The 13,261-nt window shown below is 54.3% G+C and overlaps 2 protein-coding genes across 3 annotated transcripts; one reads left to right on the forward strand and one right to left on the reverse strand.

The window, feature by feature from the left end:
- Positions 1-5,920: 5,920 nt before the first annotated feature.
- Positions 5,921-6,867, reverse strand: EMC6 (ER membrane protein complex subunit 6). Of its 2 annotated transcripts, none has more exons than XM_010382200.2 (2): positions 6,696-6,867; positions 5,921-6,497 (listed from the first exon to the last, which is right to left on the reverse strand). In XM_010382200.2, exon 2 carries the CDS (start codon positions 6,446-6,448, stop codon positions 6,116-6,118), a length of 333 nt encoding a protein of 110 aa, XP_010380502.1. In that variant the 5' UTR covers positions 6,449-6,497; positions 6,696-6,867; the 3' UTR covers positions 5,921-6,115. The 2 variants fall into 2 exon arrangements, with proteins under 2 accessions (XP_010380502.1, XP_030778474.1); XM_030922614.1 differs by having other exon boundaries at positions 6,608-6,867.
- Positions 6,868-6,916: 49 nt separating this feature from the next.
- TAX1BP3 (Tax1 binding protein 3) lies at positions 6,917-12,682 on the forward strand. The gene is made up of 4 exons (XM_010382201.2): positions 6,917-7,107; positions 10,804-10,923; positions 11,316-11,393; positions 11,694-12,682. The coding sequence occupies exons 1-4, from the start codon at positions 7,069-7,071 to the stop codon at positions 11,829-11,831; spliced, it is 375 nt and encodes a 124-aa protein (XP_010380503.1). The 5' UTR covers positions 6,917-7,068; the 3' UTR covers positions 11,832-12,682.
- The last annotated feature ends 579 nt before the right edge of the window (positions 12,683-13,261 follow it).

Below are 13,261 nucleotides of genomic sequence, written 5' to 3' on the forward strand. Positions count from 1 at the left end.
AGGAGAATGGCTTGAACCTGGGAGGCGGAGGTTGTAGTGAGCCAAGATCGTGCCACTGCACTCCAGCCTGGGCGACAGAGCAAGACTCTGTCTCCAAAAAAAAAAGAAGAAAGAAAATGTCTTCCTACAGTTAGTCATTCCCTCAGCTAGGAAATGTTTATGGCGTCCCCGTGACGTGTCAGGTGTTGGACCAGACGCTGCTGAGACAGGATGAGCAACACAGACATGACCCTGCCCGTGAGGGTGTCCAGTCTAATGGGCGTTATCAAATGATCACGCCTGTCATTGCAGGCGGAATGGGGTGTCGGAGAGGTCAACGAGGAGTAGCCAGATCAAGTTTCCCCAGGGAAGCGACCTGTGAGTTGAAATCTGAAAGGTTCTAGCAACCTAACTAGGTGACGGGTGAAGCAGTCCAGGTAAGGGAAGCGCAGGTGTGAAGAGACGCTTTGACACAGGAAGGAGCAATGGAGAACCTGGGTGAAGGCGGCAGACAGGAGCCAGGTTTGGCGAGGCTTTTGTTTAATCAAGTTGACTGTCTTTAGGTGTGAAGTTGCCCCTTTACGCTTTGCTTCCTTAGAGGACTTATCCTCATTGTTTCTTCAAGGCCGGCCAAGCCTTCCAGTGACCTCCTGACTGCCCATCAGGGCCCCGTGCTCAGAAAAGCCAGAGATCCCATGACAGCTTCCAGACAGTGTCACACTCTTCCAGTTTCCTTGCTTTTTGCGCAGCCCCCAGCTCCCACCGTTTTTCTGCATCATCTTGGTGTAAGAGTGGGAGGCTCATGAATCTGATGGAAACTGGCTTTTAAATGGGGAGAAGTAAAGCAGGAACCGGAGCTCCTTTCAGACTTGGGAAAGCCCTTCTCCCTGGGTACTGGTTGCCTCACTGGGAAGCTAAGCGTGCCAGCCTCTGGAGCTCCTTTCATTCTGATATTCCAGGAGCACGTGAATTGCCTCTGCTTCTGTTCAGGCCCCATCCTAAACCCAGCCGTCTAGCACCGAGCGATCCCAGGCCTTTGGGAATGCCAGGATGCTGCCCAACGGGAAATCTGTACATTGGGTGCTATCAATGTCACATCACAGGGACCAGCCATGAAACAGCAAAGTGACCTCCACGTCTGATGCTGGGGTCATCAGGACAGACCCATCGTGGCTGGCTTTTTCCCCACCCCCTGCTGTCAGTTCTTCCTGTCTCTGTGGCTGGCTTCCTGCACTAGGGATCGGGTTGTAAATGGGGAACATGACTTCCTTCCAGAGTCCTTGAGCACCTCAGCTAAGGACCGCAGTGCCCTGTAGAGCTCCTAGATTACCTCACTTGGAACAGCATCGTGCATGTCTGGAGAAGGGCTCCATTTGGTTCCGCCCCACTCCCCTCTCCAAGTGCCGCAACTTCCCTCAGAGCATACTCTCCAGTGGATCCAAGAACCAACTCTCCTAAAGACACCACCTTCCTGTCAGCTGTTTGCCCTTAGGCCAGTACACAGAATGAGAGTGGGGGAGATGGCAGACACTTTCTGGCACCTGCCCAGTATATGTATTCTCTGACACTCTTATTTGGTCATAAAACAATAAATGGTATCAATTTCAAATGTGTCTGACTTTTTTCCCCTCATGGCTTCATGTTTACCTGTGTGTGTGTATATATATATATATATTTTTTTTCTGAGATGGAATCTCGCTCTGTAGCCCAGGCTGGAGTGCAGTGGCACGATCTCGGCTCACTGCAGCCTCCGCCTCCGAGGCTCAAGCGATTCTTCTGCCTCAGCCTCCTGAGTAGCTGGGATTACAGGTGTGTGCCACCAGGCCTGGCTAATTTTTTATTTTTAATAGAGACGGGGTTTCATTATGTTGGTCAGGCTGGTCTCTCAAACTCCTGACCCTGTGATCCACCCACCTTGGCCTCCCAAAGTGCTGGGATTACAGGCAAGAGCCACCGTGCCTGGCCCATTTTTACCCGTATTCTAATTTTTTTTTTTTTTTTTTTTGAGATGGAGTTCTGCTCTTGTTGCCAAGGCTGGAGTGCAATGGCTCACTGCAACCTCTGCCTCCCGGGTTCAAGCAATTCTCCTGCCTCAGCCTCCTGAGTAGCTGGGATTACAGGTGTGTGCCACCAGGCCTGGCTAATTTTTTATTTTTAATAGAGACGGGGTTTCATCATGTTGGTCAGGCTGGTCTCTCAAACTCCTGACCCTGTGATCCACCCACCTTGGCCTCCCAAAGTGCTGGGATTACAGGCAAGAGCCACTGTGCCCGGCCCATTTTTACCCGTATTCTAATTTTTTTTTTTTTTTGAGATGGAGTTCTGCTCTTGTTGCCAAGGCTGGAGTGCAATGGCTCACTGCAACCTCTGCCTCCTGGGTTCAAGCAATTCTCCTGCCTCAGCCTCCTGAGTAGCTGGGATTACAGGCATGTACAACCACGCCCAGCTAATTTTGCATTTTTAATAGAGACGGGGTCTCTCCATGTTAGTCAGGCTGATCTCGAACTCCCGACCTCAGGTGATCTGCCCACCTCAGCCTCCCAAAGTGCTGGGATTCCAGGTGTGAGCCACCGCACCCGGCCTTTTACCCGTATTTTGAAGGAAAATGTAGGAAGGCGAGATCAAAAGAGGCAGACACAAGACACAATTAGTAAGCCATATATTATATCCTCATTATCTTGCAAAGAAATTCAAATTATGGAAATGCTTTAAATGAACAACTATTAAAATTATAGACTAGGAAGGCACTGATAAAACTGGTACTTTTAATTCAATTAGTGTAATCTAACACAACTTGAAATCACTGGGAATCAAATTTTTATCTTTGCTGTAGGAACTTACTAAATTTCTCAAGACAATATAAATGCAGACATTCATTGGAGAATTTTTTATAGTAGTGAACATTTCAAACTTACTGCCCAACAATAGAGAAATTAAGTACATCAGCTCACTTATCCCTCTTCCTTCTTCCTCCTCTCCCACCAGGCTGAGGACTCCCTCTGCTTCTCTCTTACACCAGGAATGAACCTTTCCTTCCCACTCAGAGGAGGTTCTGAGAGGACTGAGGTGGGCGAACCACTGAGGATCTTCAGTGGGGGCGGAGAACGGGCTCACTGGGATAGGGAGGCAACGCTATGGCCTCGGCTTCTCCTTGGCGTCGTGTGCGTGTGGTCCTGAAGCTGAAACGGAATTGAACAGGTCTGGGTCCCAGATCCATTTCCATGACTGGCCATGGGCTATGATCTGTCAGAAGGGGTCTTGGATTCAAGCTCTCAGATCCCCTTCCAAACTAAAACAGATTATTAAAAAAAAAAAAAAAAAAAAAATCCAATGTGATGACATCACTTCAGACTAAAAATTTCCAAAGGCTTCCCCCATTTGCTCTGAGGATCAAGGCCAGGGCAAATGGGAGCTCAGTGCAGCCTCAACCTCCTGGGCTCAAGTGCTCTTGATCTTCCCATTCCAGCATCCTGCAGGTACATGCCCCCGTACCCATTACTGCCCTCCATGATATGGTTTGGGTCTACCCTGTGGCCTCTCCTCTCACTCTCTAAATACAGTCACATTCCTTCCTGCCCAATGGCCTGGAAACATGCGCTTTCCTGAAGGTAACCCCTTCCCCACACTTTACTTGGCTATGTTATTCGACCTTTGGGTTTCAGATGTAATGTTATTTCCTCAGAAGACTTCCTTGACCTCCATCCCCCAACTTGGGCTAGGTTTGCTGTGTCCTCGCTTCACAGTACTTAACCATAATTTAAGTATTTGTGAAATTAGGTGATGCTGGTGTCCCCAGTTAACTATAAATCCAGTGAGCACCATCATGTTCACTACTGTAATTTCTTTTTTTAGACAGGGTCTCGCTGTTGACCAGGTTGGAGTGTAGTGGCAAATCATGGCTCACTGTGGCCTCAACCTCCTGGGCCCAGGTGATCCTGATCCTCCCACCTCAGCCTCCTGAGTAGCTGGGACTACAGGCACATGCCACCACACCTGGCTAATTAAATGTTTTTTTGTAGAGATGGGAATCTCACTATGTTGCCCAGGCTGGTCTTGATCTCCTGGGCTCAAGCCTTGGCCTCCCAAAGTGCTGGTATAACAGCATGAGCCACTGCACTCAGGCAACTACTATAATTCTATTGCAATATTTATTTCTCAAATAAACACATGTGTTTTATTTATTTATTTATTTTTGAGATGGAGTTTCGCTCTTGTTGCCCAGGCTGGAGTGCAATGGCGCCATCTCGGCTCACTGAAACCTCCGCCTCCCAGGTTCAAGCAGTTCTCCTGCCTCAGCCTCCCTAGTAGCTGGGATTACAGGCATATGCCACCACGCCCGGCTACTTTTGTATTTTTGGTAGAGACGGGGTTTCTCCATATTGGTCAGGTTGGTCTCGAACTTCCCACCTCAGGTGATCCACCCACCTTAGCCTCCCAAAGGGCTGGGATTACAGGCGCCCGGCCACAAATGCGTTTCAAGATAACCCACTTGACAAGAAAGGATCAGGGATTAACACATGGAGGTGTTTACACCCTAAACCAACCCAAAGTTCAGTTTAAATGTCCACACAATTTTTTTTTTGAGATGGAATCTTACTGTCACCCAGACTGGAGTGCAGTGGCACGATCTTGGCTCACTGCCTTCTGGGCTCAAGTGATTCTCCTGCCTCAGCCTCCCAAGTAGCTGGGATTACAGGTGCCCACCGCCACGCCTGACTAATTTTTGCATCTTATTTTTAGTAGGGATGGGGTTTCACCACGTTGGCCAGGCTTGTCTCAAACTCCTGACCTTGGGTGATCCGCCCGCCTCAGCCTCCCAAAGTGCTGGGATTATAGGCGTGAGCCACTGTGCCTGGCCTAAATGTCCAAACAATATTTAATCTTCCCTAGACATATTCTAAAAAATACAGCTTGACTGGCCGGGCGCGGTGGCTCACTCCTGTAATCTCAGCACTTCCGGAGGCCGAGGTAGGTGGATCACGAGGTCAGGAGATCGAGACCATCCTGGCTAACACGGTGAAACCTCATCTCTACTAAAAATACAAAACATTAGCTGCGCGTGGTGGCGGGCACCTGTATATATATATATATATATATAATATATATAATCTTGACTTTATTTTTTCTTATGGAAAAGACTGTCACTAAATGAAACGAAACTAAAATGACACCATTTATACCTGGAAATAGTGGTTAGTGGGAGGGAACGCTGGCCTGGGAAAGGTATACCCAGCCTATCAAAAGCAAATTAAGAGACCTGCGTTTGAATCCTGGCTCTGTCTCTTCCTAGCTGTATCTCCTCTGGCAGAAGTATTTAACCTCTCTGAGCCTCAGGTTCCTTACCAGGGAGCTAACAATAACATCTACCCTGTAAGGTTATTGCTAAAATTAAATGAGGATCGGTGCCAGCATACAGGGAACTGTTTTTTTTCATGAGAGACGGACAGAGTCTCGCTCCATCACCCAGGCTGGAATGCGGTGGTGCAATCTTGGCTCACTGCAACTTTTGCCTCTAGGGTTCAAGCGATTCTCCTGCCTCGGCCTCTCCAGTACCTGGCATTGCAGGTGCGCGCCACCACACCCGGCTAATATTTGTATTTTCAGTAGACACGGAGTTTTGCCATGTTGGCCAGGCTGGTCTTGAACTCCTGACCTCAGGTTATCCGCCCACCTCGGCCTCCCAAAATGCTGGGATTACAGACACGAGCCACCGCGCCCGGCCCAGGGAGGTCTTAGTACATATTAACTGTTACTGCTTCTTAGGATGTTAATAAGAAGTTATTGCCTTATATAGGCCCTTAGGGTCTGTTTCTGGATGGCCTATGTGTAAATGCAAGGACTTAACACAAGGCTATGGCCCAGTCCCTGCTCTCCAGGAGTCAAATCTCGGCGATTTTGCATCAGTGGCAGACTAAGCTTTATGGCAGGAAAGAACTATACCAAGTGTCTCACGCTTCATTTAATCTGAAGAATATTACAGGCTCTCCGTTTTCAGATATAAATTATTTATAAGGTTACAGAACAAGCAGCGAATTCAACCACTTAAGAACTAAGGAAGTCTACACGGTGTTAATTGCTGGCCACAGTCCTCCCGATCTGTTTTTTTTTTTTAAAAAAAGTCCCCCGGGCCCCCATTTCAGTAGACGTGCACCATGCCGTAGAGGAACGTCCAGAACAGGACGTAGGTGAAGAGGCCCCCGATGAGGCCTCCTGTAAAGAGAGGTCTCCGTGATTTGAAATATTTGTTCCACCTCCTTCCCGCCTTGAGAATGAGGAGCAGGGAGAGCAGGACAGAGGCGAGCAGGTAGAAGATAAAGCCGTAGAGGCCGGTGAGGCCGAGGATGCCGGCCGTGGCCCCCGACAGCGCTGACACCGAGGTCCGGCAATAATCCAGGACGGCGGCGTTGCCCCGCACGGCCGCCTCGCTGATGAACGGCGGCCCTTCCCGCTTGGCCACCACCGCGGCCATCGCACCCGCCGGGGCTCGGCCTCTCGCTTTCTCGCGGAACAACGCGGAGCTGCGGAGAAAACCAAGTTACAAGTAGCGCCCGGAGCTCGGTGAGTTGGGTTCACGCCGCCCCCTCCCCCTGGAGCTTCCGAGACCTGGCACCAATCCTGGGCCTCGGACCTTCCAAAAACGCCGAGGAGATTGAGGGTCCGAGCCGGCCAGGAGGTGGTGGCGCGTCTGCGTTCCCCGGCCACGCTGGCCCAGTTACCTGGAACACGGCGCCGGACACAGTACTTAGCGTTCCCTCAGACGGGGAGGGGAAGAGATGCCCACGGCGCCATCTTGCTCTGAAGGCTGCCGGGAGGTCCCGGGCTGCGCACGCGCCCAGATCCCGCCCCGCCCTGCGCGCCTGCGCCGTGGGCGCCCCGGACAGGCTCCGGCCTCTGCCTGCTTTTCTGCGCGCGCGCCGGGACTTCGGAAAGCGGAGTAGCGCTCCGGCCAGTGATTGGCTGGAGGTTTGTTAACTATTCATGAGGGGGCGGACCGAGCGGGGCGGCCTTTGTTAAGCAGCGAGGGCGCGGCCGCGGAGACTCTGCTGCCGGCTTCTCGGAGCGGCGCTGGGCGACCAGAGTGGGGTCGAGATGTCCTACATCCCGGGCCAGCCGGTCACCGCCGTGGTGGTGAGTGCGCTTGCGCTGGCTCCTCCTAGTCTTGGCCTGACCCCACCTCGCAGAGCGGGAAACGGACACCCCAAGCAGGTTGACAGAGCATCGAACCGGGGGCTCCTGCGAACCGGCGGCAAGGGCTCGGGTCCCCGCTTTGCCGGAGCGGGCCGCAGTTCCCCCAGCCACGTAACAGGGACGGCCGGGACCCGAGAGCCTCCCGAGACCCTGGACGGAGCCCAGACTGCGCGCGCGGGGCGGGGAAGGCCACGGGGAAAGGCCCGGCTGCGGGAGCCTGGGAAAGCGCCCCCTTCCCGGGCCTCCGTGTCCCCAGCCGGGGAGCTGCGGGGGGCGGGCGCCGATCCCGACGTCCATGAGTCGCAGCCTCTGGAATGAGGAAATGCTTCCTCCACTGCAGCTTGCGCCGCCGCCCGAATGGAGATCTGGGGGAGGAGCTGTCCCGAGCCTGCCGTGGCAGCCCCTTCCCCCTTCCTGTCCAGCCTTGCTCCTCCGACCCACTCGCCGCCTGGTCCAGGGTGGACGCTCCTATAGCTGCGATGAGCGTTGCGTCTTCGAACTTTTCTTGGTTCTCCAGCCCTTAAGGCAGAAAAGTCCAGGCCTCCCTCCTGGCACTTGAGTCCTGAGTAGACCCTCTGGGGGCTAGCCTAGGCCCCTGGCCGCCCTCTGGCTTGTTTTAGGTGCTGGGTGGTATTAGAGTAGGCAGAGGGAGGCTGGGACGTTAGACTCAGACGCCGGTGTCACGGTGGGACGGGGCCTGGAGAGCAACCCTATGACAGAGGTGGGGAGTCCTAGAAAGAAGTGCTCAGCCAGAGAAGACCTCAGGATAGACTCAGGTCTCCTGTCTACCTCCCGACAGTGTTTAGAGGATGAGAAGAAATGCCTGCCCAATGGGCAGTAGGTCAAGTCCCCGCCCTGGAGCCTTAGGGACTGGGTGTGTTATCTCAGATGGGTGTGCTGGAGAAGCTCCAGCAATCAGGTGGGTGGAGGCAGAGAAGCCACTGATAAAGGCGACATGTGAGGCTGAGCTTAGAGCACCAGCTCAGGCCTGGGCCAGGAGGAAACATTGCTGGGCCAGCTGACAGCTGTCCTAAGCTTCACCCTCCCTGCACCAGCCTGACTTTTTTTTTTTTTTTTTTGAGACAGTTTTGCTCTGTTGCCCAGGCTGGAGTACGGTGGCGTGATCTCGGCTCACTGCAACCTCCGCCTCCTGGGTTCAAGCGATTCTCCTGCCTCAGCCTCCTGAGTAGCTGGGATTACAGACGTGCACCAGCACGCCCACCTAATTTTTGTATGTTTAGTAGAGACAGGGTTTCACTGTGTTGGCCAGGCTTGTCTTGAACTCCTGACCTCAGGTGATCCACCCGCCTCAGCCTCCCAAAGTGCTGGGATAACAGGTGTGAGGCACTGCGCCTGGCCCAGCCTGGCTTCTTTAGATCCCTAGCTGCCTCAGAGAGAGAGCACCAAGTTTACTCTTTAGCTAGAAGGGGGGTGGGGGCAGGGGCAGGTGAGGAGCCAGAGCAAGCCACCTTCTGCGTGACCTCACCCAGCAAATCAGTGACAGCCCTGTCTCCCAACCCAAGGGCCTGTACTCTTCTGACTATGCCAGCGAAGCAGGCCTGGAGGAGCTCAGTTTGGGGCATGAGGACCCAGGCGCAGTGGGTCTCATGCTTCCTGCCCCACTCCCTCATGCCATAACTGGTCCCAGGGCCTTCCCCAAAATTGCAGGCCCACGCCTCCCAATTCAAGTAACACCAGGAACGTGCTTGAACATGGTGTGTATGGTCTGGCCTCTCCCTTGAGTCTTGGATTGGGGATGGGGTTGGGCAGGCTCACTCGCCAGTCCCCACCCTCTCCCATGTAGAATTTTCAGAATGTTAAAGCCATTTAGGCCATTCCTCTGAACTCTGGCTCCGTTGATCCATCTGCCTTCTGGACACCTGCCCCGCAGCTCCTGGCACTCCAATCCAACCTGTTCCTCCTCCTCCTGGGTCCTCATCTGAGTAATGTGTGTTCAGCCAGGCAAGGTGGCTGGGTGCTCTTCTTGACTCCTCTCCTCCATGAGTCGTCCCTAAGTCTGTAGATCTCCATTTTCAGGTAGCTCCATATCCCCTAGCCTCTGCATCCTGCCATATCCCCTAGCCTCTGCATCCTGCCATATCCCCTAGCCTCTGCATCCTGCCATATCCCCTAGCCTCTGCATCCTGCCATATCCCCTAGCCTCTGCATCCTGCCATATCCCCTAGCCTCTGCATCCTGCCATATCCCCTAGCCTCTGCATCCTGCCATATCCCCTAGCCTCTGCATCCTGCCATATCCCCTAGCCTCTGCATCCTGCCATATCCCCTAGCCTCTGCATCCTGCCATATCCCCTAGCCTCTGCATCCTGCCATATCCCCTAGCCTCTGCATCCTGCCATATCCCCTAGCCTCTGCATCCTGCCATATCCCCTAGCCTCTGCATCCTGCCATATCCCCTAGCCTCTGCATCCTGCCATATCCCCTAGCCTCTGCATCCTGCCATATCCCCTAGCCTCTGCATCCTGCCATATCCCCTAGCCTCTGCATCCTGCCATATCCCCTAGCCTCTGCATCCTGCCATATCCCCTAGCCTCTGCATCCTGCCATATCCCCTAGCCTCTGCATCCTGCCATATCCCCTAGCCTCTGCATCCTGCCATATCCCCTAGCCTCTGCATCCTGCCATATCCCCTAGCCTCTGCATCCTGCCATATCCCCTAGCCTCTGCATCCTGCTTTTGTGAGATGTCCGTTCCTCTACTGATTACCTGAGTGGTCATTCTAGCAGCGAACCTGACCATGCCCTGCCCTACTCCATTCCTGAGAACTCCAGTGGGTTCAGGATCAAGGTCAGGCTACCCATCACCCCGTCAAAGCCTGATGCAAATAATCCCCGCTTTGGGAAACTTCTTTAGGTCTAGTCTGGATTGTCATCTTTTGCTTCTTTTCTCCTTCCTGTTAAAACTCGACCTTGGGAGTGATCTGGTCTGGCTCCCAGCATCTGCTTACTGGACAGTGCTTGCCAAGGGCTTTGAAAGGAACTTGGCACAGTTGGGGACCATAAACCCAGAGCATGGTGGGAGCGCCCCAGAACACTCTTGTTTCTGCACAAGAGCAGGGCCCGGGGCTTAGGGAGACACCCCTACTCCCCTTCAGGACGGGATCTGGCCCCAGCCTTACACTTTCAGCCTCATCTTGCCTCCCAGTTCTGTGTCCTGCACTGGACACTCCAGTCTCACAAACATGTATCCACAGCACCTTGAAGCCTGTGCTGTGCTCTGGTCCCCTTGGCCGGGCAAGCCCTTCCTCTCCTTTCTATGGAAGTTTGATCTCTGTTTTTCCAGAGCACCTCCTGTGAGATGGGCTTCCCACCCACAAAACCCATAGCACCTGGACTCTTGGGCCAGCAGGGGCTTTGACCACGTGTTGACCAAGACCAGTGCCTAAGACTAATAGGGGAAGTGGGGACAGGTTGAGGACAGAGGGCTGTGTGGGTGGATCAATGTGGCCAAGTTCTGAGTGCCAGCTCCTCAGCCTCCCAGGCTGGTGAGCAGCTGGATTCCTGCAGGGGCCTGGGCCCCACCCCCTTGGCATGGCTCTGAGGCGGCTGCTGGGGACACACACCAGCCTCATTCTCCAACCACCCACTTCCCTCAACTGGCTTTTCTTCTTTGCCAGCAAAGAGTTGAAATTCACAAGCTGCGTCAAGGTGAGAACTTAATCCTGGGTTTTAGCATTGGAGGTGGAATCGACCAGGATCCTTCCCAGAATCCCTTTTCCGAAGACAAGACGGACAAGGTGAGGGGGTTCTGGGGTCCTGGGACCGCTCCATGGGGCACAGGGGACTGAGATGGTGGGTCTTTGTTTCCTGGGCCCCATGGAAGGAGCACACCTCATCTCTCAAACCATGTTCTCTAAGAAGGCATTGGAAGGGACCTAGTGAGAATAAGGATGGGTAGGGGTGAGGAAGGGCTGCCCAGACAAAGCCCAGGGGAGCACGGCCGGCGCACAGCAGGGCAGTGACACTCTGCCCCGGCTCTCTCGGAATAGTCCTCACTGACCGTGTGTGCTGGGACAGGCTGGGTGTGGGGACAGAGGGACGGCTGACAATGTGCCATGCTGGCTTCCGCTCTGTGGATAAGGGGCCAGTCCGGGGACCACAGGGCTTGACTTGGGCTACCCCTTTCCAGGGTATTTATGTCACACGGGTGTCCGAAGGAGGCCCTGCTGAAATCGCTGGGCTGCAGATTGGAGACAAGATCATGCAGGTAACACGTGTCCCAAAGGAGGAAAAACAAGGTTTGGGCTAGCAGGTCTGAAGCACATGGGGTTGGGGACCTGCCCCAGCCTCCCAGCTGGGAGGAACTCACCATAGCCAATTGGGAACCCATGCTGGTATTGCCCCAGAGGACGCTGGCTTTCTCTCCTGTGTGTGTCTCAGCCACAGTGCTTGGCCTGGGATGTTAGGCTGGGGGCTTACTTGAATGACCCGGGCCTCCAAAGCCCTCTGCTTCCAGATCCCAGAGGGCAGGGAGCTGAGGTGGGCCTGTGTTCTCTCCCTGGGCCAGGTGAACGGCTGGGACATGACCATGGTCACACACGACCAGGCCCGGAAGCGGCTCACCAAGCGCTCGGAGGAGGTGGTACGCCTGCTGGTGACACGGCAGTCACTGCAGAAGGCTGTGCAGCAGTCCATGCTGTCCTAGCAGCTGCCACCATCTGCAACTCCTGCCTGCCTACTCTCTGTACAGTAACGCCCCTTCCACACTCTGTCCCCACCTGGCTTCTGCTGAGTGCTGGGCCCCAGCTCAGAAGGGCTACAGCTGGTCCCAGAGGCCTGGCCTGGCCTTCCTTCTCTTCTCCCACCCCTGGCCTGGGGCCTCTGGGACCAGCTTTCTCCCCTGGACACCGAGGATTGGAAACAAGGGCCTGGAGCTGAGTGGTAGCCGGTCTGCTGTGACCACAGGCTCAGGTCCGACCCTGCTGCCTGGCCACAGCTGTGGCTGGGCAAGTGGGAACCACCATCTCTTGGGAGCCACCAAAGCTGTGAAATGCTGGAGAGGCCGGGCCTTTCCCGCTTGGCCCTGGTTGCAGGGTTCGGCTCCGCCACCGCCCCCCAGCCCTCGTGTGTCCACCCTGCAGTGCCTCTGCCCATCGGGGGACTGGGCACACATCCTGCCAGGGGCGCTATGAAGGTTTGCCCAGATAGAAGCTAGGTGGGCTCCCCGTTCACTCCCACTCTCCCGAGGGGTGCTGGCCTCCCCAGGGTTTGCCTTCTTACAGGATTGATACGAGGTTCGAGGCTCACATTTCAGGGCAGCTCTCAGGATTGTCCTTTTCCTCTTTGCCTGTGGGTTTAACTTTTGTATTTTTTTAATCACGTTTGATACAAAATGTTTTTATCGTACTCTTTGGAGATGCCCGTTCTACTTTTGAATTTAGCTTACTAACTCGCATCTGGAAGCTCAGCAAGTGCACAAGCCTTACTTTGGTGACCGTGGAAACCACTGCCGCCCCTCCCCGATGTGGTGTGCTCAATAAACAGTGCTGGAATTCACAGGGGGCTCTGCTGAGGCATGGGCTGGGATATCCTGGGGGGTGGGATATTGGGGCCAGAGCTGTGGTTTTAACGATGGCCCATCCCCCACTGTTCTGGGACAAAGCTTAACTACTCCCAGGCCCACCTGCCTGGAAAGCCTGGGGATGGTGGAGCCGTAGCAGCTGCACTGCGCCTGACTGGAACCACATCTGTGGGAGCATCTGGTAGCACTGGGGTGGGACCCTGGGGTGCGTGTGCTTCCTTGGGTGTTATTGTGAAGCCCCTACTTGCTCCCACCTTCCTTTTTGCAACCTAGCCTCAGCTCCCACCTGGGAGGGGCCATAGGGACACCCAGAGGTGCCTGCGAGAGACCCCTGCCTGTAAGACACTGAGGGCACTCCCTGTGTCACAGCGAGGGATGCAACCCCCCACGTTGCTGGGGGCCGTGATCTGGCCAGATGGGGGTGAGCCAGAGAGCACCTGATCACCTGCGTACCAGCTCTGGCAAGGTGTTAGCACTCCTGGACCTACCTAGCACTGCCAAATCAGATTTTAAAGAAAAGTCCATAATTTTTTTTTTTTTTTTTTTGAGACAGA

This window comes from Rhinopithecus roxellana, chromosome 19, assembly GCF_007565055.1.
Source record: "Rhinopithecus roxellana isolate Shanxi Qingling chromosome 19, ASM756505v1, whole genome shotgun sequence".
Taxonomy (NCBI): Eukaryota; Metazoa; Chordata; class Mammalia; order Primates; family Cercopithecidae; genus Rhinopithecus; species Rhinopithecus roxellana.